Consider the following 23218-nt stretch of genomic DNA (forward strand, 5'->3'; position numbering starts at 1 on the left):
TAGATGATGATAAATAACATAGTTATGTATAATATATTACATTTCTGACTGTATATCCCTGTAATTATTACACACTGTAGCTTTAAGTTTCCTTTTAAGCAAACTACAGTTATCAAAAATACGTATAACACATGTTCTCAAAATGAAGATGTAGTTAAGTTAATACAAGGATGTATGTTTTTTTTTCTCTTTTTTTCTAAAGAATACCATATCTATAAACAGTATAACCAGCAGTCAGTCTAAAATCTTACATTTAAACTTAGAGGAATTTTGAAGTAGGCAGCAACTTCAATTTATCTTTTATTCTTTCAATAAAATCTTTCAAAATTACTATCCATCTAATAAGAAGTCAACAATTTATACAGGACTATTAACCAGAGAAAAACTAATTTTCCTTGACTGACTGTAGAAGCTTTCTGTGTTTAATTTGTTGTATACATATTCCTATTTATTCTTTTTAAATGCTGAACAGCACTGAACCAGTTGTGTATTGTTGCATGTAATGCAGTGACTACAAAGTGGGATTACAGTAAAAAAAAACATTTATTTTATTGTGCCAAATCTTTGTGTGCAACCTTGCATTTTCTCTAAATCCGCAGAAGTTTGACAGGAGATGATAGGATGAGCAACAGACCCTCAAGGCAGAACAAATAAACAAGCTGCCAGAAGAGCACAGAAGGGTTGCCACAGATAATAAAAATCTTAAGCAGTTTCAGACCTTTAATAGAAGTCATCAATGGAGAAAGCAGACTCTAAAAGTAGCTAAATATTTTTTATACAATAATTAGTTTGGTTACAAAATTTGATATCTTTTTCAATGTTATCTTGCTGTCTATGGTACTTAGCAATATTTCCACTTGTGATTTTATGTATTTTGTGCTTCCTCTTTCTCTTCATCTACCTAGTCCTGTACCACTAAAGTATATCTACCCCATCACTTAAATATGCTTTCCTTATTCATAGACCATTAACCAAACTATTGTCTCAGTTATCCTTAAAACTTTCAGGTCTTTTCTAAACCCAGTCACAATTTCTATTCCATTTTAGTTAAATGATAACTTCTCAAATTTCAAGTTATACCTAAACATTTGAACTGGCATATTAGAAGAAGAAATCCTCTCTGAAAATGTACTTGTGTTTGAAAAAAGACAGTGAATAAACACTATTCATAGTGATCAGTGCTGCACTTTATCGAATGGAAGTGTTCATTAACTGTCTGAAAAGCTGTACAAAACAAAATTTCGTTTTGTATACACTGTGCATACAAAATGACAATAAAAGTCATCTAACTCATAAACCAATTAAATCAGTTGTGCTACATGAGGTCTTGAATCTATGAGCTTTAGGTAGTTATAGCTTTACTAATAGGAGTATTTGCTTATAGTATCTGTAAAATGTTAATGTAAATGTTAACTTCATAATAACGTATTTACAAAAGAATGTTAAAAAAAAAAATCAGTAAATGCATAATATTAAGTTCCTTTTAATGGCATCTTTGAAAATTGTGATTGGGATATCACTTCATGGATGTAATCACAATAAATTTCCAAACTGCAAAGTTTCTTCAGAATGTGACATAATTAGAAAGTTTTACCCAAGTTTCTTTTCGATCTGCTGAAAATCTGGATTATAAGAAGATAGCAAGAAGCAAAATAGAGATGAATGATATGCAAGCATTTAATCAAAACTGACCTCTAGTGCCACTTCTTATTGAATTGGAATTTAACAGATCCAAGAATGTTAAAGTCACTCTTTGATATCTACATTAATTCCAGCATTTCATTTCTCTGGTGGAATGGCTTAAGAGTGGGTACTGCAGCAGAAACAAAGAAGTGATTTTAAATCAAAGAAATGTTTCCCTTTTCTAAGGTGAAATTGAATGTTCTGAAGGGCATCTCTGAAGGAAATGTATTATTAAATATTAAAGGTATGAATCTAAGTGGAGGTGCAAGCAGCCATGTTAAATAAGTCAGTGTAATCACACATTACAAACAGGATACCTTTCCATAAATAATAATAGTCATTTGTCAGCTTTAATTAGATTAAACTCTTCCCAGACACTTAGGTTGGTACACATTGATTGCTTGTCAAACAAATAGCAAATCAGCCAATTACATGGCAGGACCTCAACAAATCTAGGTATCTAGATTTGGTAAATACAATTTGTTAAGTACAACACCACATCAAAAAGGGAATGTGCCTCAGAAAAAAACATTGAACCTAAAGAGGAAAGACTATCAATGTTTTCAAGAAAAAGAGTGGCACAGGTGGTGCTGTAATGGTGTGGGAGTATTTTATTGGAATCCATTCCTATTAGCTTGAAATCGTTGAAAAACCATAGCTTATTTCTCCATATACAGATGAGCTACACCACAGTTAGATTTAATTCCAAAAGATTTCTATCACAATTAAATTAAACAAAATGTGGGATTTCTATAATGTGCAGCCACCATATCTGCAGAAACTGTATCATGTAAACACATCCATATGGACCAATATTGCTACAACATGTCTAATTTCTGCAGGAATTTTGGAATTAAAAGTGTCTGTCTGCCTGTGGAGCATTTTTGGAGTCCTTTTTCGTCTAAATTTTTTCAACCATGGAGTTCCAGATATGTTAACACTGATTTTGTATCTTTTGAAGGAGTCGCGGCCTAGTAGTTAGGTCATAGAGCTCGGAATCCTGAGGTTCGGACTCCGAGCCCCAATCCCACACACTTCCACTCTGGGTCCCTGAGCAAAACCCTTAACCCCACACTGCTACCCGGGCTCCCAATGATGTCAGCCCACTGCTCCCAAAGTGGATGGGTTAAAAGCAGAGGTAAATTTCTTGAATGTAAGATCAATAAAAAGTTTAATGAATTTAGTATCACCTCTGACTGGTCTTGAACGAAGCATGTAATTTTGTTTTTAAATCAAAGTATGACTTTTTTACTAATAAGTATCATGAGTGTAACATTTAGTTTATTTACTTTGAAACTAGGAACCTTTATCTGTCTCTAGCTTAACAAAGAGCCAAGTACGTGCCAGTATTAGTTTTCAACTTTCCTCTATATCTGCAACCAGACTCTAGAACACCACCACTAGAGTGAGCTTTCCATCATTCATCTTACTTGGATTCGAGTGGATGGCCTGTAATCAGCCACTAGCTTCATTAATTTAAAAAATTGCTTTTAACAGGAGAAAAAAAACTTGTTTAGAGGTCTTCAACCAGACTCTCTATTTAAGAACACTACTACAGCATGCTGAACATCACATCACTCACTTATCTGATATCAGGCTAGTGCCCTGTAATCAGACACTACCTCCAAATATTACTAAGCACTTACTTTTATTACATATTATTTAGTATTAATAACACACACTACACAGCAATCCCAATATTCCGTCCCTGCCATGAGCAGGTATTGCTTAGCATAACGGTAAGCAAAGCAATACGACAAATCACCATACAGTTTACCCTGAAGCCCCGCCCATCATTAGAATATGACAGGCATTTTACCCTAAAATCCAACAATTTTAAACAAAATTAACCAAAAATAAAGAATTAAATAAAAATCAACCACACCCCATCAAAGGATAAAATATACACTCCACTTTAAACCCCGTCTAAGTTTATTTTGGTCCCTTGACCAAGATAAATTAGGGGCTTGTCCGGGATTTAATCCTGTCCACCCAGTTACTAGACGGGGAATGTTTTTTAGTTTGTTTTTTTTGTGTGTGTGTATTTGGCTCCTTTCCTCCTACTTGTGAGGAAGTAAATATTTGTAGAAAACAAGATCTGTTTTCTATAGCAGTACACTTTGAGTTGAATGTAATGAAACAAATGGTGAAAAAAAAAGAGGTGAAATCTGTTGTTCAAACAAGTTGGTGAAAGAAGGATTGCTTTTTGTTTCTGATTTACCTTGTTTTTACAAGTTCCTGTTAACTCCTAATGAGAGACTGATACCTATAGAGGAAGGACAGAAGTCTGTTGCTGAGGATCAGTTAAAGGTTGGGAACTTCTGTTCTGATGTCTCATCTTCTGTGGTGAACTCAAGTCCTTCTTCAAAACAGGAAGCATTAATTAAGGTACGTATGGCAACATTAAAAATGGAGGCTCAAGATAAAGCCCAATATCGTTAGGCAGAGCTTGAACTCCATAGGTTGGAGTCGGAAGCAGACACAGAAAACGTTTTGAGGCTGAAAAAGTTGAAGCTTGGGCTGCAGATCGAAAGGGAGGTCAAGCTGTGCCAACTGGAGTTACATGCTCAAACTTCAAGAACCTTCATACAGCCTGAAACTGCCATACTTATTCCAGTTCTATATATTCATCTGCTGTTGGTGGAAAAATTGGCTCACCTGAAAACCCAGGTGCTTTTGATGCAGGTAAAATCATTGTGTTGGTACCTCCATTTCACGAATCAGAAGTTGATACATATTCCATTGTTTTTGAACGTGTTGCAGCTTCATTGCACTGGCCAAGGGAGGCTTGCCCCTTGCTGTTGCAGTGTAAGTTGGTATAAAAAAAACTCAAGTCTGTTCTGCTTTGCCTCTGGAAGAAAGTTTAAATTATGATGTAGTAAAGTCTGCTATCCTTGCTTGCTTGCTCAAGAAGCATATAGACAACACTTCTGTAACCACAGAAGAGCAGCAAATCAGTCTTTTGTGGAGTTTTCTCAGGGAAAAAGCAACTCTTTTTGACAAATGAATTTCAGCAAGTACAGTTCCTGATTACAGGGCTTTAAGTAAACTAACATTGCTGAAAGAATTTGAAAATGGCCTGTCTGAAAGCATGGTTATGTATCCAAATGAACGGAAAGTTTAAACATTTAAAGAAGCATATGTGTTTAGGCAGAAATGTGAAGTTTACACAAGAGAAGCTCCCTCAAGGAATTATCCTCGAAGCCTACAAAAAACTTTTGTTTCAAGGACTGAAATGGAATGCTTCAATTGTCATAAACGTGGACATGTTGTTGTGGACAGTTGAAGGAAAGCCAAAACCAGCCTGTTCCAGTTGCTCCTCCTCATCCTATACCAGTACTTGGTGAGCCGTTTGATCATGTCATTGTGTACCGTGTTGGTCCATTGCCAAGGACAAAGATTGGTAACCAGTACTTACTGACTGTTATGTGCACTTAGACACATTTCCTAGAAGCTTTTACCACTCTTTACAGAAACTTTCTTTTAAAGAATGTCAGAATAAACCTCTTTAAATGCCATTTTGACTCCTTGATTCATTGTCTAAATTTATGATGGTCCCTTATATCTCTTAGTACCAGCCAGGGGACGTAACAGACCCCAACATAGTGATTTGAAGCTAAAGAAAATCAGAGAAACAGTAGAAAGTAACTCACAACATGAGACTGTTGGACCAGGTCTTTTTAACATGCTCACATCAAGTTCTGGACAGCAGCTGCACTGCATTCAGAGTGAGCTTGGCATCATGGACTGATTTCTCCTACCAAGGAGAGTACCAACATTCAAATGGTCATATGATATCTTCCTTAAGTCTTGATTTTCACAAGTTTGACATCATTGCAGAGTCCACTGTTTCAGGTTTTGCCATGGCCTATAGTATTTATGTAAGAGTTACTGAAAAAAAGAAGCTATTTTTTTAGCATAATACAGAGAAACAGAAAATACATTAATAATTTCCACAGCTTCAGGAATAATTATGCATTTCTTTAAGCCACGGATCCTTACGCACATGTTTTCCCTCCTGTCTTTTTCTTTTCCTCCATGTGCAAAGCAGTCTCTCTGAACAAGAGTGCAAGCTGAGTCATAACAGTGCTTTCTTTCTGCATTCTTTTTCAGACGCATATGAATCTGAATCCATCTTGCCCAAGAGAGATATTTGGGGATCAAACGTGGGAGGAGAACGGAAGTAAGAAGCAAGAAGAAAGAGTGGGAGGTGTGCAGAAATGGATTGTTTAGAGGCATGTGTGACAACCCTCTCCCCCAGATCCCCACCCAGCCACCCACTTTCCCCTCACATGCCTTATCCTGATGGTGAGTCACAGAAAAAGCAGAGCACTTCTAATGGCCTACATAGGTCCTTTGCGCAAACACTCAAAAATGGAAGGAATGATTGCTGAATTTTTTTTTTAAGTTGTGTGTGGAGGGGGGAGGGGGGCGCTGGGATCTCATTAGGAAGGCATGGAAGGAAGGGGATGAGAGCTGATTCTGGCGGTATTTCTGTTTGCTCGTAATTGAGGAAGGAAGGAGGTTGAGTGGGTTACTCAACTCACCTAAATTATCCTTCTCATGATAAATTCACAAGGCATCATTTTCTAAGACTGTTAGTTAGGGGATTTGAAGAGCTAAGGCTGGGCAAACTGCACCAAGGTAAATCAAGAGAGATAAATATTCTGGTGAGTCTGGCTATAAAAGAGCTGTGATCATTTATGTGTGTGCATGGACTCACTGTCAGTCCCAGATGCTTTCCACTAATTGGCCTAATCTGTTCTTCTCAGTTATTATCAGGCATTATTTGCACAGGCTGATAAAAGACTTCTAATTTTAATTCCGTTCGCTAGAACATTTCTCCTCCGTTCCCAGTTGCGAACAAATTATGTTATTTTTACGCTTACAGAATTCAACACAATCTATTTTCTATCAGTTGAACGTTTCAAACAACAAATTCAAATGTTTATTGCTGGGATAATGTTTCTAACACAATTAAAATTATTTTATCTGAGCCAATGACATGTAAATATTGTTCAAAGATCTATAAAAACATACTAGTTAAAGGGTATTTATGAAGACGAACGTTTGTATTACAGAAAATTTTATTAGTTACATAATACATTGACAGTTGGATCGTATTTTATGTAAGTTAGTGCCATTATTCCCAATAATGTTGTCAAGAAGACAAAATACCCTGATATAATTTATTCTTCATGGTGTTCTAAAAATAAAATAAAAATGTTTATACTTTAAAAACTTGAAAATTCCATTGTGCGGTTGATGGGGATTTTAAATCGGAGGTGATTCAAGCTAAAAATCAAAAACAAATAAAAAACATTTTTATATGATCTCCTTATACTGTATGAGAAGAAGAAAATACTTGTGGACCAGAACTGATGGAATGCAACCACAGGCACATTTTTGCATGCAGGGGTAAAATGGGGGATTTAGTTGCTAACAATAGTTTTGGATCAGTCTCTTACTTTCATGCAACAAACGGATACAGCACTGTTCAAGTAATGCTTCCCTATTAGAAATTTTCATGCAACTGGACAGTCATGCAGGAGGGAGTTAGTTTTCACACAATAGTGTCCTTTTTTTATTTTTCCCATCAGAGGATTTATAAACAAAAATGTTGCTAGATGAAGCACTGTAACATAAAGGTCTAATTCACAGCCAAAGCAAGCCTTAAATAGTAAAAACAGGAATCTCTTACATCTCTTACTATCCATGGCTTAAAATTAAGCTTACTATTTCTGCCATCTTTGGTATTCAGTTTTATTCTTGTGTATCAAACAACTTAAGATGCAAGAATTTTTTATGCATTGATATGCTCGCTTATTAACTCAACTTACCCAAATAAGTTTAATATAATAGATAAAAATAGAAGCCAAGGGATTGTAGTATATTTCATATCAAAACTGATCAGTGAGAAAGGTCAGATAAACAAATCACTTAATGGATTTTAGTCTGAGAGGAATGAAAGAACACACTTGACCAGAAGAATCCGGAAAGCTAAGAGAAAGGTTTTGAACAAAAACCAATCCATTCACCTCTGAGGCAACACTAAAACATGTGTGCTACTTCCTCCTAAAAGCATTTTAGTGTCCAAACGGCACTTTGCAGAATCAGCAGGCCGGTTTTATTACACAATATAAAGTGAGAGTCATGTCTCCTATGATAGAGAATGTTAAAACTTCACATTATTCTCTATTTTGTGCATACTCTTGTTGAGTGACTAATCTCAGCTTTTAAAAAAGGTTTCTTTTTAATGATCCTCTCAAATTATTCAGGTTGATCAATTTTGAAGATTTAATAGGAAAGCAGGTAGATCTGTCCTTTACTCCTTTATATACATAAGGGAGTCAGACTGAAAGCCAAACTTCTTCTTTCAACATAAATAGAAAAAAAAAGTTTTGTCCCTTCATCTGAGATCCACATTCCATTGCATTAAAATCTATTTCATACTTTTCAACAGTCAGATTACCATTGCAACATTGAGATTACCATATAAAAGATATCTCATTATGTAAAAAGCATTAAATGTCCTAAGGGATCCTTGGGAACAGCAGGCATGTATCTAAACACATATTACATAAAGGTCCACAAAGGAAAATGTAGAATACCATTGAAAGATACTGACATTAATAAAGGTTTAGTGGAGGATTTTCATGAATTTTTGAAATGACCCGCCCTCTCCACTTAAAAAAATACCTGTACCCGCTCCCGAGAGGGTACTACTATCAAACGTGAGCGAGAGCATGTACTGTACAAGCCCATTTCTCCTAATGCACACTCTTTTTAAAAGTTATTGTTTCCATCGCTCATACAAGCTTACTTTCCAAAAGAAGATTTACAATTTTTCCACCATGTCAGACTCACCACTGCTTAGTGAAAATGCATACGAGCACATAAGACAGCCTTACATAAACATATCAACAGAATGATTGACAATTAGCAGGATCAGTTATTTTAATGATCCACCTGGAAAAATGAACATCCTCCACTATACGTACCTTTAAAGTGTACACGTTATTCAAATTAGTATAAAATTAATAGATTTCACTGTTTCTACATTTCTATTTGCCTTTGCTATATATATATATATATATATATATATATATATATATATATATATATATAATGTGATGTTGATTATTAAAGTTACAATTATTTTGTCCTGATGTTGAGGCAATAACTTGATTTGCAATACATAAACACCCTTAATCTCTGTAGCAATTATTTTACAGTACATGAAAATATACTATTTATCAACAGTATAATCTGTCTAAGGGTGGAAAAAAGTTATTTTTGTTAGCAAATTGACAAGCAGTTAACAGTAGCTGTGAAATTTTCTATAGCTTTAAAAATCTGGTATTTTCTTTTTAAAAAAAAATATATTTATCCCAGTCTTAACTCTGGGATTATAACACTTTTAGAAGTACTTTATAAACTATCCTTAATTTGGCAGCTTTTGTCAGTCAGTAGTTTTTTAAAAAAAAGCATAGCACAATGTTTAATTTGCATAAAAAAAATTAATTATATAGCATATATCTATTTTTAGTAGAGCAGAAATTCTCTAATCAATTAGTTCTCTTTATGCACTTTTATTATGTATTTTTTAATCTTTTTATTCTTAAATTTCTCCACCTTGTTCCAGTAAATCATGTTTCTGTTCCTTATTTACTGAGTTAAGGAGTTATAACATTTGTCCTCCAACAAAGACTTGATCATAAATACATTGTACACATATTCTTTCAAAAAAATAAAATAAAAAAAATAGACTGGCACGACTCGCTAATTCACTCCCTGCTGAATTTTTTGATTTTTGAAGTATGTATGATTGCCTCTGGTATACTAAGTAGTAAACATTTAAATTGCCCCCTGAGGCTGAACACTGGGTGTCAGATTAGAACAAAAACAACAAAGTACATTAGAACGCAGAAGGAAAACATCTAAAGAGATTCATCAGCTATAAAACAATAATTAAGAGTTCATATCTAAGCAGTCCGCTTATATTAATCTGCTCAATAAAAAAGGAATGTGTTCCGTTTTCTGACATCGAGGAGTGTGAGTATTTCACTTCTAGAGACATGTTTATTGGTACCTTACAAAGAGGTTTTCTTGATGCTTATTTTCTATTTTAATTCACACATCAACACTTGTTGAACCCAAAGGGAAATTAAATTGATGAAATCACAAGTTTTATTAGTTTACAGCATTTCCAAACGAATGGAATGCAAACTCGCTTCAGGAAAAATCTGTGTCTTTGCAGAATTAATTCCTGAAATTACTTGAGTCCATTTTCCTTTGGGTAAAACCCCAGCTTTGCTAAAGGCCACCTTTGTACATCGATCTTTAAAATTTCTCACAGATTTAAATGGTTCTGTAGTTTACCAAAGATATACTGTAGCACGTGAATGTAGCAAGTTCTAAACAACTCTGCTAGTTTTGGATGTATTTTAAGGGTTGTTTTTGTGCTTGAAGTTGTACTGTACCTTTATCCCAGTTTCATGCATTGAAAAACCTCTAAGTTATTTTCTTATAGACTGACCCTGCACTTATCAAAATCCATCTTTATACCAAATCTGACCAGCTTTCCTATCAGTAATGAAAAGAGTGATCCCTTAGCATGATGCTGCTGTTGCAGCCTCCACAAAGGTCCTTCGAGGGGTGTTCAGAGTGATATGACATTGTTCTGCAACAAGGGGTTTTGCATGCAAGACAATATATATATATATATATATATATATATATATATATAGTTCTCATGCAAACAAAGTACATCGTTCTTTATTTGCATTTTTTTCCCCATATGAATTACAGCAATCAGGGCTTCAATAAGGGCTTTCTTCCTGCATTCAACAACAACAACAACTTGATGAAAAAAAAAAAACAAACAAACAAAACAGAAAACTAATGACTTACTACAGCATTTAATTTCCCTTTGGGAGTAATAAAGCATTTCTCTAATGAATTAGGATGACTGCCTCTGAATGAAGGAGTTTGCCCTGCAACCGAAGGGCTCTTGGTTCAAGCCCCAGTGTTATTGTGTCCTTGGGCAAGATATTTCACCTGCATTGCCTTCTGATGGTAGCCAGAGGGCCCGGAGGCGCCTTTGTACGGCAGCCTTGCTTCCCCAGGGCAGCTGTGGCTACAATGTAGCTTACCACCATCTGTGTGTGAGTTTGGATGAATGTTGTGTAAAGCACTTTGGTCGGGTCTCTGCACTTAGAAAGGTGCTGTATAAGTAGTATTAGTTAGCCTTTTGAAGTTAACCATTTGAATTAACAGATTAGCTGAGTTGTGGATCTCTGCAACTCCTCCAAAGTAACAAAAGATTAAAAAGAAGGGGTGGACAAAACAGAGGGGTCGGACTCAGATTTCAGCTTTCAAAAACCTACAATGTAGCGATAGACTTGATTCCTTCCCGCCATCATTGCAACCCCATCCCTATAAAGGGGAACAAAACACCTCGCCTGTTTCAGTCGGGCCAACAATTCCCTCTAACAACCCCCCCTTTCAGAGACATAGACAGGCTTCGGTATTGCAGGCTAACAAAGAACCCAAACGACCGCCCATTCCTAAGGTGCGGACCTGTTCGTCCGATTCGATTTGCATGTTTTCTAAGTCAAAACAAGGTTTTGTTTTTGGTCCACTCTATAAAGCCTCGAACTAGACACTCTTTCTGACATTTGAAAGAAAAAGCTTCCTGGATGGGAAGCGAAATGTTTTCCAACTTGGAAACAAAGTCCTGTGGATTGTTTTTTAACCTTTTTGAAAGGACTAAAGAAGACTTAATACATTCAGCTAGATTATTTTTGGTATCTAAAGATATGTTGAATTTTGCCCAGATGCAAAATACTGTATCTACTGTATGCCCTGAAGAGGGTATATAGCCTAAAGGGGTCCGCAAGTACTTTGTGGACATAAAGAGGGCTTTGATATTTGATGGGGAAGCTGCAAAGTACTTTAGTGAGGAGAGAGCAAAGCCAAAGCTCTCAATTCATCAGTTGGTCCACGTTCCTACTTTCAACTATGGTCATAACCAAAAGAATTAGTTCCCAGATACAGATACTGAGATGAGCTTCTGTATAAATATAATTTCAACAATTCTAGCAAACTATTTTATGCTGCGCTGCTGTGCATTCCCTCAGATACAAAGATTGAAGCACTTACCATATTGAATGACTGTGGCAAAAATCCAGGGCAGACATGATTTGTCTGAAGAATTTTCTGGCCTCTTTTGGTGTTAATCTGCCCTTCTTCACCAAGTAGTCAAACAGTTCACCACCAGATACATGTTCTAGCACAAGGTACCTGAAACAAAAAAAAAAAACAAGAAAATTCAGAAAGAAACCAAAAACAAGAAAATTCAGAAAGAAACCAAAGTCAAAAACATAGTTCCAGAAAGCCAGAAAGAGAAACTCAAGTTATAAACACTTTTATTTTAAATTCCGTTGAAAGAGCTGCAAAAAATAAATAAAACTGAAAACCTCAAAAAGTATTCAAATCTGATGCAACATGACTTTTCAGTAGCACTATTTTCCAAATATGTGTAATTCTCATGCTTTGACACTTTTGCTACATAAATAGTGGTGTCATCATATTTTACATTTACAAGGATACATGCCCCTGCCACTTTTTTTTTCATACAGTTGCTGATGAGGTACTGTAGTCTTTTAGTCTGTGTGGTCGGACTTTTACAGAGCCAGTCTGTCATCCTGAATATATAGCTCAGCCATGCTCTGCAGCACCAAGGGGACAGGAGGGAGATATATCTCCACTGACCTGAGAACAAAGCTATATATCCGGGTTGAAATCCAGCTGGCCTCTGGTTCTGCTCTGCTCATATTTCTTGTACCTAAAGTACTTTTATCCATAACAAGTACAGGTTGGAATCCAAAAAGGTTAAACTCCTTTTCTTTTCCTTTTTTTTTGTAGCAGCAATCATCTTGACAAAATACCAAATGCACATCCATCATTTCAGTTTTAGAGATTACCATATGCTGCAGCAGACTGCATTGGCTATAGAACATGGTCTCTCCAAAGCCAAGGTCTGGCAGGAGTGATCCCTCTGGAACTTACTGTATGACATTTACTTTTGACAATGTTAATCAAAACTAGGGCTGCAATAAATGATTATTTTGCAAATCAATTAATCTGTTGATTATTTTTTCGATTCATCGATTAATAGTCGATAGCCAAAGATTCCCTAAAGAAGCCTTTTTTTTTACAGCAGGTGAAACTAAAGTTCTGGCTGGAGCATATTGACAGTTGAATATGTTTTTTTTTCTTAAATGCAAAATGTTAAATTTTTAGTTATTTTTTTTACAATTTTGTTACAATAACTGCTCTAAATGGGTCGATCTGTCAAATAAAGGCATGTTTTAGAGTCTCTATACTCCAGTTAACTATTAATCAATTACTAAATTAGTTGATGATTATCTTAATAATCGATGAATCATGATTAATTCGATTAATTGTTTTAGCTCTAATTTAAACAGAAATTGAAAAACAGTAAAACAATGCAATTTGTTCCCATGCAACCATCAGGATACATTAATTGCCTTTGCAAATGATCAAATTGTCATTGATTAATAGATTGTGTCTGTTTTCAATATACGGTCACATGAGAAGGTTAGGGTACCCCATATCACTTATTATATTTATTTTTAAATATTTGGCTGCTTGGATCAGTTTTTTTTTTTTTTTGCGTTTACTATGTGTCATATACTGCAACTGGTGGATAGTACTATTTCAGTAGGGAAATTAGGTTAATTGCATTAACAGAAATGTGCAATATGCATCAAAACAAACATACATTAAATTGGGACTCCTGATCACTTCAATGTTCATACAAACAGCTCCAACTACCTTGAACCGATTTCTTGAAACACAGAACTAAATAATTAAGCCTTGAACTTTATAGACCGGTATCCAATATGGAATAGTATTTAATAGGGGTTAGTTGCAAGTTGTTATCCTGTTTACATCCTCTCTGAAGAGTGGAAACATGTTGCCCAGTCCATCAACAGTCTTTCAAATTTAGAAAAAAAACATTAACATATTTTTTTGAGGCATCAACATTATTGAGATAAAAATAAGTTTATTGTTTGATACATCATTTATTTATTTATTTAATCATTTCCATATCGAGTTAACGGAATAAAAACATACTTACATTTTTTTATCTCTATCCTGGAAAGCTTCATTTTAGACAAGATCTAAATTTTTGTCAACAAAAGTCTTCATGTTTAGGAGGTGCAAAAGAAAACTATCTATTGATCAAAACTCATATGCAGCCCTGAAGCCACCATAGTTTGAAAACTAATCTAGGCCAAACTAAACGAGCTAAATTTTTCTTAAAGCTTTTAATTACAATCGCAGTAAACAGCATTTTACTATTAGTATAACCTAAATGTTTTTTTTCTTAAATCTCCTTAGAAATAGAACTAAATACATATATTGGTTCTATGTGACTAAAGAGAGACATTTTTAATAAGAAAAATTTTCTGAGGCAACAAAGCTGCACTATCAAAATAAAAAAAGGAAGGCGACATTCAATTTGCAGCTATCCTCCAACATACTAGATTCAGTTTGGATAAGTTTCATATCTTTGTGTTTACCTAAAAAATATAAAAAGACGAGTACACAAATATCTGGAATTTTTAAATGTTTTTAATTAACAAAATAAAGTCAACATGAAGCCAAAATTTTGTCACGCAATCTCAACAGAACCAAAACTGGAATAAACTTAAGGTGACGCACACAAATCCTGTATATGTGCTGCAGTCCGACTTGCGAGCATTTTTATTCTTAAAAGCATAATTTATGTCTGCATCATAATCTGTTTATTCATTCAGCCTATAAATAAGTTATTGGTGAGCAAGGTATCAAATTCTCTCCACCTCTCATATACATAAACACCACATTAGTTTTAACAACTCGTTGCAGGATATGTGCCAGTAAATATAATAAATCTTTTAAGCTCTGGGAGTGCTAAAACCAAACATGCTATATGCCTATCAATTAACGGCTTTCAAGTGGTGATATCCGGACCGGAATCTGAACCGTGTGAGGAGGAAAATCACATTAGTGATACGAGTTTATGCGTTCCAGTCCCGCATATTAATAACATTTAAAGCAATTTGTCTTCTGTGATGTAACTAGTGACCGTCTGTCAAAAGTGATGAAGCAATGGGCACAAGATGTGATTTTAATAATCCAGTTACTGGTCTTGAATTCTAATTTTCTGCTTTCTATATCATTTAAAAAGGATGACAGGCACTATTCTGCACGCCCAATAACTTACATGGCCAATAAGTTGAAGATAAAGAGTAAACGGATTTAGTTGACAGGCAATCCTCTGTAGATCAGGAGGTCTACTAGAAAACGGATGGCCTGTCACTCACCGCTGTTAAACTTAGTTAATATATTGAGCATCAGTATGTAAACACAGCTGCTGCAGCCAACTCTGCATAGCTAATGTTTCTTAATGCAGTGGTTTTGGCACTGATAAGCACATCATGGGGTTTGTATTACAGAGACTTCCCCCCTTGCTATTAACAGTCCCCTGGTGTGCATGACCAAATAAATGCTCAATGCTAGTACTAATGGAGCATCCAGACCCTCGAAGGCAGTCCCAGTTGCCCTGCAATCATAAGATGATCTGCTGCATTAAAATCACCGTTTCCTAAAGACCACCTGAGAGTAATACCTTTAACAGTGAATAGGATGTACACAGAGACACTTTGAAGCGGATGTCAAGCTTATTCATTTTATCAGACTGAGATTTAAAGACAAGATCGATATTTAGCTCATTTTTTAAGTATAAGCTTGATACGTATAGGTTTAACAGCAGACAGTTAAGCGTGGACAGTTAAGCGTAACACAAAAGACTGCAAGACAGAGGGAAAAAGGAAAAATGGATAGATGGTTGGACATCTGAATGGATGATAGACAAATGCCAGGAAGAGTGAGTGCATAGACATTGTAATAGAGGTCAGGATTCAAACATGGAACCTGTAAACACAGATTTGAATAAAAGGGAATATCAAAAAGACAGAAACATGGAAGGCTGCCTGGGTGGACAAAAAAATGGATGAATGGTGGATGGATAGATGAACATACAGTAAGGATGATGGAGGGAAGGATGGAGGAACAGTTAGATTTAAATCTGATTCCTTTATATACAGAACTATTTTATTTCTATTTGTCATTCCAACGGGGACAAGGAAAATACTTAAAACTCCATAGTTTGCTAGATTTGTCCTAATTGTGATGAAACCCTGTACAAAATCCTAATAGACATTTTTTTGTAAAAAAAAATATTCAACAGCTTAAAAAGATACCATTCATATCAAAATCACTTGCAGATGCCATGTATCAAACTGGACCATCAATAGTTCATACTTACAAGTATTTTTTATTTTCATAGACATCATGTAGCTTTAAAACGTGTGGGTGTTCTATGAGCTTCAAAATAGCTATTTCTCGCTCCACCTGCAAGAGAAAGAGAAAAAGATACAGTACAGAGGGATAAGAAAAAAGGAAAAAGATAACTGCAAAATCTACATCACTCTTATAAATAACAAAACAAACAATAAATCTCCTTTCTTTAACTTTATGAGATGAGGTCTGATAAATGGGTCCATCTTAAGGTCAGCCAGGAGTCATTTGTAAAGGTCAAGCACTAAGCACTGACTTCTACCAAATTTAAAACATTTAGATTATAAGCTAATGGCAAACACAGGAAAAAGAGGGTTCCTTAATAAACATGGAAACTATAAAGCAGGGGTCTCCAAACATTTTAAGGCTGAGGGCCCCTTCAAGGGTACTTCAAGGGTAAAGAGTCATAGGAAGGGCTACCAATACAGACCCTATGGACTGTAAGGGTCAGCATTCACCTGAACTTCGTACATTATCAACACATTTTATTGTTTCTTTTAGTTTTGACATTTTTATTTTGAAATGCTCTATAAATGATTAAAAAAGAAGAGCAACAGAATAAAATACAATTTCAAACTTCTATTTTCAGAAGACTGAGGGCACACAATGTGGTTGGTGACCCCTGCTATAGAGGAATGCAAATGTTTTTACACCCGCTTCTTAACATTTTCTACATCCCAACAGTCCAATTTACATAACGTTAATGTAAGCCTAAACTTTTATTGTTACTCATCTGAGCAGGACATTCTTTTTCAAAGGTTTGCTGTTCCCTACTTGGCTTTTTCAATCTTTCTACAATTTTTTCTCTCTACAGTGTGTATATATATATAGATAACAAATAAAACAATAAAATTGATTAAAATGACAAATACCCTGGTATTTTTTAAGGTTCTGTTTATGTTGTATAGTCATTATATTCTAGTGGTATTCTTTCTTGTATAAGAGCCAGCTTGTTTACACTGTGCTGCAGAGAGCATCCCATCATAATATGGTATTACTATGCATCCAAGTGTGCAGCCCGGGGGTGCAAAGGAGTGTAAAATGTCCAGACAACTGCTTCAGTAGCTGCTTTATTCCACAAGTGTCTGACATATTGATTGTTCATACAAAGACAGAAAAAGTCAGGACAAGCTAAAAGTTGACTCTGAAAGACTAACTTCTGAGAGACAGTTTCAGTTCACTTTGAGAACAGAAATTCACCATAATGGAGCTGATCAGTATGGCGTTATGTCAGCATGTCTAGAGAGAGTTGTCGGCTAGTACAGCTGACATTGAAAATCAGCGCGGGAAACCAGTTTGACAGAAGGCGAAGTTATTCCTCAGCAATCCTGCTCTCTTCCATGTTATCTGCTCACCCTTTTCCTTTACATTTCCCATCACCACTCGGATTCTAACTTTTTCTGACAAAGAAGTAGATCAAAGAGCTGTGCGAGTTTAAGTGTTCTATGTTTTAACTTGATTTCATCAAAGTCTATTTTATGATGTCTCCGACAGCTTTCATGTTACTTTTATGTCAATCTCACTGTGTATGATTTCTGTGAACATTTCATTGAAATGCAGGCAAACTCTGATTAGTTGGCTAACTAAGTTTCCGTTTTCTTGGCATGAAAAAAAAAAGAACTTGCCTTATTAATTTCACAATTTTTTGATGCTTTAGCATTTTCTCATCTCTAGATGTATTTCATCTCTTACTCAGATTTTTTTTTCTCACAAGGATAACAATTGTCATCAACGTCACAAAAGATGAGTAAGAAATTAAAGGTTTTAAGAAACCTGCAAGGTATAACTACATCTATTTCCCAAAAATAAATGTGAAACTGTTTGAGAAAGTAGTTAAAGTTTGGGAAACCATCTAAGATATTGGATTAATTATTTTTTCCTAAATGAAAACAAATCATAAAACTCTAAATAAGGAGAGCAATGAGATCATGGAGCGTAAAATGAAACCTGCTACAATATTTTTTGTTATATTGAGGCCTGTCTCATTAAGTCTTCCAGCTGCATTCGACACGTGACAGAATCTTTTGGAGCAAGTTGAAGCTATATTCAAACAATGAACGCATGATGAGTATCTATGCTTGAGTCTCTTATTTGAATGAAAAAGACATCATAGTTCTTGAGTTGACTAAGTGATAGTAAACTAAGATTTTATGTTGCACTGAATAACTGTACAGAAAAGAAAATCACTGAAGACATCTCACTACGGGTGTAAATGTTTGTTCAGACCATAGAAACTATAGAGGAGATATAGACAGCTCAGGTAGGAGAATTTATTAACAGAAAACCATTACTTGTGTACTCATGCACAATTTTGAACACTGTCCATCTACCTGCAACGTTGGCAGGTTGCCTAAAAGACAATACACAACACTGAGCAAGTGTTGTGCTGTCGACCAATCACGTAGCCTATTTTAAGCAAGCCATGCTTTTTACTTGGATTTTGTAAACAAAATGTGGCAAAATATTGCTCTCATTTAACCGTTACAACATATAACCCTTTATTAATGTGAACTGATTTCTTTTTTCGAGCAGTCTTTTCACACACCATGAGCATACACATGCTAAACCTGCATTCACACCGAAGAATTTTTGGGTGTCAAAAACGCTTAAACGCCAAACGTGGATGGTCAACTGTGATCAAGTTCCTTTGACCCCTTTGACGCTCTGCACTCTGGTTGTTTATCTGCTCTATTCTGTAGCTACATGCTAAAGAGCAGCTTGGCTCTATATGATTTGATGAGTTGGAAAAAAATTTCTGACACATCTTTAAGTGAGAAATATCATATGTGCAGTCACTTCATCAGGATTATGATCCTGCATAAATATGCAACACTTGTTTGGAGCTCCAGACATCCAGCATACCACTGGGAGGCAGTGCTGGAAATCCCCGCTGGAAGCTTGCTGCTGCGGCCAGTCTGCGGCCTGGGCTGCATTTTCTTGATCAAGTTCAAATGGATTAAACAGTAGGCAGGTTTTCCTCAGCTGTCTCTTTAGTTTTGCTGATATAGGCTTAGGCTGCTGGAGGACATAAGGACCACTTTTTATCATTCTGCTTCATTCCATATCTATTTTCCTATTGTGCAGTATTTGTTAGTTCAGTCCCTAACTTTTTGTTCTCTATGGGTTTTCATCATAATAGCTTCATCTTGGCTAAGCTAACTGCTTAGCCTATGCTATACATAATGACACTGATGATGTGGTGGGCCAAGAAGAGGCAGCAACTGACTGCAGTGAAGGAGTACCGTATGCATTACTACTTTTAATATGGAGGAGGAGATGCAAGGATGACTCCTCAACTCTGAGGGAAACTATTTCATGGAAAAGGAAACACAGTTAGCCAATGATAACTGTAAGCACTCTCTTTAATCCCTTTGCCATTAAAACTGGCTTAGAGCTTTCCTTTTATATGTTTCTCCTTGGAACCCCAGTCAGCCTTTGCAGAAGACCTCTTGAAAAAAGACCAGTTTACTGCTTGATTTTTCTTCCTGTCAAAAAAGAACATTTCCGGTCCACTGTCACTGCATACATTGCTATAGTGGTCAAAAACAAAATGCAATTTATTATCTACTGTCACCATATGCTCATTCTGGAGGAGTGTGTCTAGCCAGTCAATGACTCAATCAATGCTATCAACTGGTTTTCCTTAGGTCGAAAACTTTTTCCACTCTGACTTCAAGATCTGATTTAATTGTTTTTGTATATTTTCTTCAATTCTTTTTTTGATTTCCACAAGTTTTGCATCACTGACAAGCTCATTATCCACTCTTGCAAGATCTGTTAGTAATTTAAAATGGTCTTAGGTAGACTAGCCCATGTTATACCACAACCTACCACAATTATGCATAATTTTGCATCAATATATCACACTACTATTGATATCCCACTACAATGAATTTAAAATTAGTGTTATAACATGACAAACTAAAAAAAAAATACAATAAAAAAAGAGCTATGCATAGTTTCCCAATGCTCTGATCAGAATATAATCTCTTATCTTCCTTTCAACACTTTTACCCCTGCATGTAGACCTGTCTGATTTGACCTCACAAGTTTTTTTCCCCCCCCATTCTCCTCCTTCAGTCATGCTCCCATCTCACAGTTGGTTGACCATGCGCCCTGCTGAGTAATCATTTATATAAAAAAAAGTCTAGAACAGTGTGTGTAAAGCCCCAAAAGTCGCAGGTGAGAAAAAAAAGCATATCCATCTTGACTAACGGGGTAAAGTGCTAAATGCATAATTAACGGTGCCAAGAAGTACAATGTAGGATGAGAGTGCTTGGTCTAATCCAGAAACTAATGAGTTTTATCCACAGGCCTAAACTGTGCTACTTTGTCACCTTAGGTGGAGGTGTGCTATTAAGAACAAGCCCATGGTGCCTGACTAGCAGTGGGGTTCCCTGCACAGAGACTAACGCTAAGCAGGTCTCAGGAAGGGATGAGCTGTTGAAATGCCTCAAAGCAGGCAGCTGGCTTCCTAAGATTCCCATTTAAAGCCTTTTGTTAATTAAAATAGGGGAAACAAGGCTCAGTGTAAGGGTTTAGCTCTAAAATCACCTTCTTATTAGATTAGCTGCTGATTAATTCACTAATGTAAATCTGTAAACCAGGTTTTCTCTTTCATGTTAGAAACAAAACCATTGAAATAAACCTTCAGTAATTTCCACACCACCCTTTATAAAGACAATGAAAACTCAATTTCTTTTAATTGCAAAAGGAGAAACAATATTTTTCGTTAATGAAATAAATTATTGTTCATCTTGTCCATGCATAGGACTGAGTAATTGCTGCCCATACAGACAGCAACCCCCTCCAAAAGTTTTACATTCCAGGTGGCCATATTCTGCCTTGCCTGTAACCAGAATGTAGCAGACTCTTTCTCATTAAGTTTCACATCTGTGAGTGTAGGCACTGCTATTCAGCTACCATTTCTCAAAAGCACTTCATTAGCAGACTTTGAGCACCGATCACTCTCTCACACACCAGCATACACACACTCACACACACACACTCAGGTGGACAGGTGGTCAGTTGAACAGCCCTTCGCTTTTATCATTCTTGCCTTCTGTCTTCTTTTAAGGATTGGCCACAATTTTAAGCAACATCTCTATTAATAATTCTGTTCACAACAACCTGAAAAAGTTGTTACATTCATGCTGATTTTGTAGTTTCTGTCTTAGTTAAATAACATGCTGCTGTCATTATTTAACATCTATGGTGTTGCTGCTATTTTCACATATCCATTACTGTAAGAATGCGCACAGCTGTAAATTGATTATTTATTCTCTATTCGTATTGTAAAAACACTGTACAATACAGTATTGTCTTTGGTTTTTTCTGTTTTTGTTTTTTAACTTTGTTAATTTTCTAAGGTCTACATTTGTGTGACCACTTTGCTATAATCTTTTGTGGCTGTAACACTATTTCCCCATTGTAGGACAAATAAAGGGATTTTCTATTCTATGAATTTCTCAATGAGAAAGCTTAGGGGTAAAAGCGTTATCAAAATCCAGTGATGGAGAGGAAAACTTGGTTATTTTGGTGATTATGAGAATAAAAGGAGCTTGTTAGAGAATTTGCTGACTGGGGCTTACAACTTGAAGTTTTGTAAGGCTTCCAATTTGGGTCACCTCTCAACACAAAGTTAATTAAGGGGGAAAGCATGAGTCCTGTTTTAGAGTAACCACAGCTTTAGTATAACAAATACAGTACGTACAGAATTTATAACCTGGGCAAGTCCCAAGTTCAATGTATCTTCACTTCGACATGGCTTGTCTCAAAAACACATAATAAATTAACAAAGGACTTCTCTTGAATTTACATTTTTTGGAATTTGTATAAATGAAGGACACACATATTGGCAATGAATGGAATATTAGCCCAATATAGTGAACATTTCCCACATCCAAGTGCTTAATCTACCAGACCTAAATGTGAAGACTTTTTTCAGCATTTTTTTTGTTTTCATATTCTTAAGATTTATGTACAAACCATGTACATAGAAAGTGTGTTAAAGCAGTCAGATCTTATAGGTATAGTGTAAATAAAAAAAAAAAGAAAAGAAAAATAGAAAAATTAAAATGGCCTAAGCGTTTACACTATCAGTATGGTAAAGGGGTCATTTATTTAGTTAAATGGCACTGGATTATATGACCTTTGTCTCAGTATATATGAAACTTTTCAAAACAGTAACTGAAGCTACATTTAAAAGAAAAACATCTTTGTGGAACACTTTTTACTACTTTATATTTATTTTATATCTTGATGCATTTATTTTCTTTCTTACTAAAATATTTTAAATAGTTCAAGTTTAACTAAAAATGCTGAAGGTTTCTTCTTGTTAAAAGGGAGTTTTTCCTCTCCACTGTCATTACAAGCATGGTTGGGATAGCTGAAGAGTCAATGAATCCATGCAATCAACTGGTTTTCCTTAGAAAACTCTGAATCAATTTGACTCTATGATCTGGTTAAACTGTCTCTGTAAAGTGCCTTGAGATAACATCTGTTGTGAATTGGAGATATATGAATAAACTGAATCAAAGTGAAATTGGGGGTTCGCTAGAGGCATTCCATAAGCCATTAAATTATATTAAATAGGGTTTTTACAATTCAATTCCATGACCATAGAGGCATCTAGACATGTCAAATGTTACTCTACAAACATTTAAGAATGGGTTGGTTTGACTATAAAGAAGTGGAACAATGTTCTATGGAGTAACAAATCGTTCTTTTCCATCTGGCACTGATGGATAAGTTCAAGCATGGTGTTTGCAGAGAATGGTACCTGCTTGCCTTTAATGTACCAAGAGTAAAGTTTGATACTCTTAGTTCCAATGAAAGGAAATCCGAATAATTAAGCAAGCCAAGACATTTTGGACCATAGAGACATGGATGTAGAGTTTGCCTAGGATGAGCTTGATAAATCAAGTTACAAATGCATATTCTGCAGATTCAAAGTATGAGAGCGACATTAATAAAGCTCCATTGTCAGACAATTTATTCTCCAAATTATAGCCCTGCACCTGAAGGACTGAATGGATGCACAAACAAATGACTGGTTAGATCATAGTGTTTAGCAGGAGATGACAGATGACTAAATAAA

At 35.6% G+C, this 23218-nt stretch overlaps 1 protein-coding gene across 3 annotated transcripts in view; it reads right to left on the reverse strand.

Annotated features, from left to right (window-relative positions):
• Positions 1–23218, reverse strand: part of LOC107085435 (serine/threonine-protein kinase BRSK2) — a 231297-nt gene that overhangs the window by 56744 nt on the left and 151335 nt on the right. For all 3 annotated transcript variants that reach the window (XM_015375745.1, XM_015375743.1, XM_015375744.1), the window contains exons 3-4: positions 16088–16173; positions 11848–11988 (exon numbers count right to left, since the gene is read on the reverse strand). In XM_015375745.1, coding sequence (XP_015231231.1) covers positions 11848–11988; positions 16088–16173 — 227 coding nt within the window. The remainder of the gene's footprint in view (positions 1–11847; positions 11989–16087; positions 16174–23218) is intronic.

The sequence above is a fragment of the Cyprinodon variegatus genome, unplaced genomic scaffold (genome assembly GCF_000732505.1).
Source record: "Cyprinodon variegatus isolate N-32 unplaced genomic scaffold, C_variegatus-1.0 Scaffold124, whole genome shotgun sequence".
Lineage (NCBI taxonomy): Eukaryota > Metazoa > Chordata > Actinopteri > Cyprinodontiformes > Cyprinodontidae > Cyprinodon > Cyprinodon variegatus.